Source organism: Austrofundulus limnaeus, unplaced genomic scaffold, assembly GCF_001266775.1.
Source record: "Austrofundulus limnaeus strain Quisiro unplaced genomic scaffold, Austrofundulus_limnaeus-1.0 Scaffold97, whole genome shotgun sequence".
In the NCBI taxonomy this organism is placed as follows: Eukaryota; Metazoa; Chordata; class Actinopteri; order Cyprinodontiformes; family Rivulidae; genus Austrofundulus; species Austrofundulus limnaeus.
The window spans coordinates 1,542,816-1,546,554 of record NW_013952499.1 but is presented as its reverse complement, the minus strand read 5'-3'; the positions used below and the strand labels follow the sequence as shown (position 1 = coordinate 1,546,554).

Here is a 3,739-nt window from a genome sequence, read left to right as displayed (position 1 = left end):
CTTAAAAGCCTGAATTTTGCTTGAAACTCTCAGACTGAAGAAGTCTCTTGGAGGAGAGACGAAACGTTTCATTAGAGAAGAACCCGTCCAGAAGACCTAGACAATTTTTTTCTTTTTGGCTAAATACCTCGATTAATCGTGATTAATTTTTTTGCCAAGATTGCCCAACCCTATTCCAAATCTATCCCATGTGTGAGCTACAACTGTGATTGGCTCCCCTTGTGAGGAACACGGTTGGGCATTTCAAGAACCAAAAGTAACAAGTACTTTAAAGCTTCCTGAAAATGCAGTGGAGTCAAAAGTACAATATTTGTCTTTGAAATGTAGTGGAGGGAAAGTCATAAGTACCCCAAAAAATAATTACTCAAGAAAAGATACTCAAAAACTGTACTTAAGTACAGTACTCAAACAAAAATTTACTCATTTGCAATGGTGGGCAGTAATGGAGTACATTTACTTGTTTTTCAGAAACTCCACATCAGGACAGACGGACTACGATCCTTCCCGACCAAACTACCACCCGGTGGAGCACGCCTGCTGGAGTCAAGGCCAAAAGTAAAACTGTCATCTCTTAAAACTTCTGCTAGTCCCCTAAAAAGTTTCAAATGATCTGATTCACTTTATACCAAATGTTTTCCATCAATCTGCTGCGTGCCAGAATATCCCCGGAGTTTCTCTGTTTATAACTCCTGTTTCAAAACTTACCTTTTAGATGGCAGGCCTTGGTTAATAAAGACACAAAAAGGCAGCTAAAACAGATGGGAATATGTATTCATCTTGTAAAACAGAACAAACATGAAAACAATAAAAGCTGAAAACCATTGTGAGATTTAAAAGAAAAGCTTGTTTAGATTTTAGTTTTACCGTAGATCCAAACAGCAACGACTCTCTGCTTATTTTTTTCTCAAACTTCTATTTTCAGAAGAACACTGTTTTCCCAACACAGCAGCGTCGACCTTTGTCCTCGTTGCCCTGGTTTCCGTGCAGTTTGATACCCTCGTATCAAAGCTTATCCTCCTGCTGCACTAATTGCCAGTTGCTCCCGAACATCCGAGTCAGCTAAATGCCGTGAATGTAAAAATGTGTCGGCGCCGATGCTTCGCCTGCTAACTACACGCTCATCTCTCTCCAGAGTGCCGTACTTGGCAGTGGCTCGCACGTTTGAGAAAATTGAAGAGGACTCTGGCAGGTAAGAGCTCCATATGGAGGAGAAGGCGGTAAGCATTGTGTGTGTGTGTGTGTGTGGGGGGGTTGACTTTTTCAGAAAGTGCACATATTCCAAAGTGTTTCTGCAAGTCTGTTTCACACAGCATGTTGGAAATGTTTTAAAATACATTTATAGAGAAAAAAAAAGAAAAGATTTGGATTCATATTCTGGTTAAAACACAAAGAAATGTTAAAAATAATCACATTGTAAGAAAGCTCAATTACAATCTTTTTCTTCCACGATGTAGAAAAGTAGCTGATGGCTGCTACACAAAAAACAAACAAACAAACAAAAAGAAACGGGTAAGCTAAAAGCAGCAAACAGCTAAAATTAGCAAAAGACTAGTTAAAGAGACAATAAGCTAGCTTCAGTCTAAAAGTAGCAAAAGGGTATTTAAAATCTCAAGGTAACTACGAGCTAAATGTACCAAACGGCCAGTTAAAAGTGGCAAACAAGTAGCTTCAAGCTAAAAGTAGTAAACGGGTAGTTAAAAGCTAAAGGTAACCAAGAGCTAAATGTAGCAAACGGCCAGTTAGGTGGCAAAAAGCTAGCTTTAAGCTAAAAGTGGCAAAAGTTTAATCTAAAGGCAGCGAAGAGGTAAATGCAGCTAAAAACTAATTAAAAGCGGCAAAAAACTAGTTTCAAGCTAGAAGTAGAAAATGGGTAGTTAAAAGCTAAAGGTAACTATGAGCTAAACGTAGCAATTCTGTAAAAAGTGGCAAATGGCTAACTCAAGCTAAAATTAGCTAAAAGGTAAGCTAATGGTGGCTAAGAGTTAAAAGTAGCAAAGGTGCAATTAAGTGTCAAAAAGCTAGCTTCAAGCTAGAAGTAACAAAATAGTAAGGTAAAAGCAGCTAAGATCTMAAAGTAGCAAACGGCCAGTTAAAAGTGTCAAAAAGCTACTTTCAAGCTAAAAGTAGTAAAAGGGTAGCTAAAAGCTAAAATCAACTAAGAGCTAAATATAGCAAAAGGTAGTTTAAAGTGGCAAAAAGCTAGCTTCAAGCTAACTGTAGCAAAGGGTAGGTTAAAGCTGAAGGTAACTAAGAGCTAAACATAGCGAGAAAAATATTTTATTTTGTCTCTCTTCAACTTTAAAACTAAACTTGTTACTTTTTCTCAACAAAATGGAATAAAACACCAAAAACAGTTTTGATGATGAAAATCTTCCAACAATAAAAAAACAACAACATTCTTTATGTTCCAAACGTATTAAATGGCACATTTCTCATTTTAAAGTGATATTTAGCGTTTCACTAATAAACTCCTAATCTGTCTCGTCAGGTCCCATTAAGGATTAAAACCCTCCAGACAAATCTCATTTCCTCCCTCTCAGTGTTTACACCACGGGCTTGAAATGCATTTAAGTCACCCTCCTGTTGCGTTTTCTTTTGTCGTTCCTCAGGCTGAGGAACATCGAGACGCTGTCGAACCTGCTTCGCTCCGTGCTGCTGCTCTCTCCAGGTAAACGCTGCTTCATCTCTGCCATAATGCATCCTGATGCAGTCAGCTGGCTGCCAGCCACTCCGTCAAGGAGAGGACGGCGGGAGCCAGGTTGCACATAAAAGTGTTTGTTTTGTTTTTCAGTGTGTAGCTGTGGGATTTGGATCAAGTTTATGCTGATATGTTGGTGTTTCACTGTCTGTTTTTGACTTTCTGAAAATCTCTCCTGTCGACTTGAGTTTATCTCGTTCCTGTGTTTTTGTTTGTTTTGTGTTTGTCAGAGTTCCTGCAGATCCTTAAAAATCATTAAAAGGCATTGAATTCATCAATCCAAAAATAAGGCCTTAATTAGCCTTAAAATGTCTTAAATCAATCTGTCAGAAGTCTTAAAAATGTTAACACATTGTACATATGATGATTGGAATTCATTTCAACTATTAAAATAACTGGTAAAAATTATTTTTTTAAACATTCACATGCAGACATTCCCCTTTGACATCACTTCCTGTTATTTCACATGCAAATATCTCAACAATTGTCCATCTGAGCATCTTGAAATTTGTTTCGTAATATGTTAATGTTGTTTTTCCAATAAGCATTCACTTACAAAAAAAATTATGTCACGGGCACCTTAGGGTTTCACCTATAGCAAAGTGGGGTTAAGACGCCACTGTGGGTCCTAAAACTCTAAATTTTGAGTCGTTAGAGTATTTTATAGAAATTAAATGATGTTTACAACTGACTGCTAAGAATGTTTCTGCTATAGTTAGATATGGATAAAACAATTGGCCTATTAGCAATATTTGAATACTTAAACCAAAACCAAAAATACTTTGTTGTTTTGGGTTTCTGCCACAGTTTTTATTAATTTTTTTGTCAGTTGTGTTTATTATGAAATAGGTCTTAAATTCAACTTCACTTGGCATTAAAAGGTCTTAAATTCAACTTCACTTGGCTTTAAAAAGTCTTAAAGGGTCTTAAATTGAACGGTTTAAACTGTAGAAACCTGGTTTGTGACGTTATGGCTGGCAGTCCACACTCCCTTCGTGTGTTGAGTCTGATTCTGCTCCTCGTAGATGACCTGCTGTGCAC

At 37.3% G+C, this 3,739-nt stretch overlaps 1 protein-coding gene across 1 annotated transcript in view; it reads left to right on the top strand.

Moving 5' to 3' along the window:
* The window catches only part of lig1 (ligase I, DNA, ATP-dependent), a gene marked incomplete in the record, with an annotated part of 87,978 nt that overhangs the window by 24,511 nt on the left and 59,728 nt on the right, over positions 1–3,739 (top strand). The window contains 3 exon segments of the mRNA XM_014013057.1: positions 469–555; positions 1,133–1,189; positions 2,610–2,668. Of these exon segments, the coding sequence (XP_013868511.1) occupies positions 469–555; positions 1,133–1,189; positions 2,610–2,668 (203 nt within the window).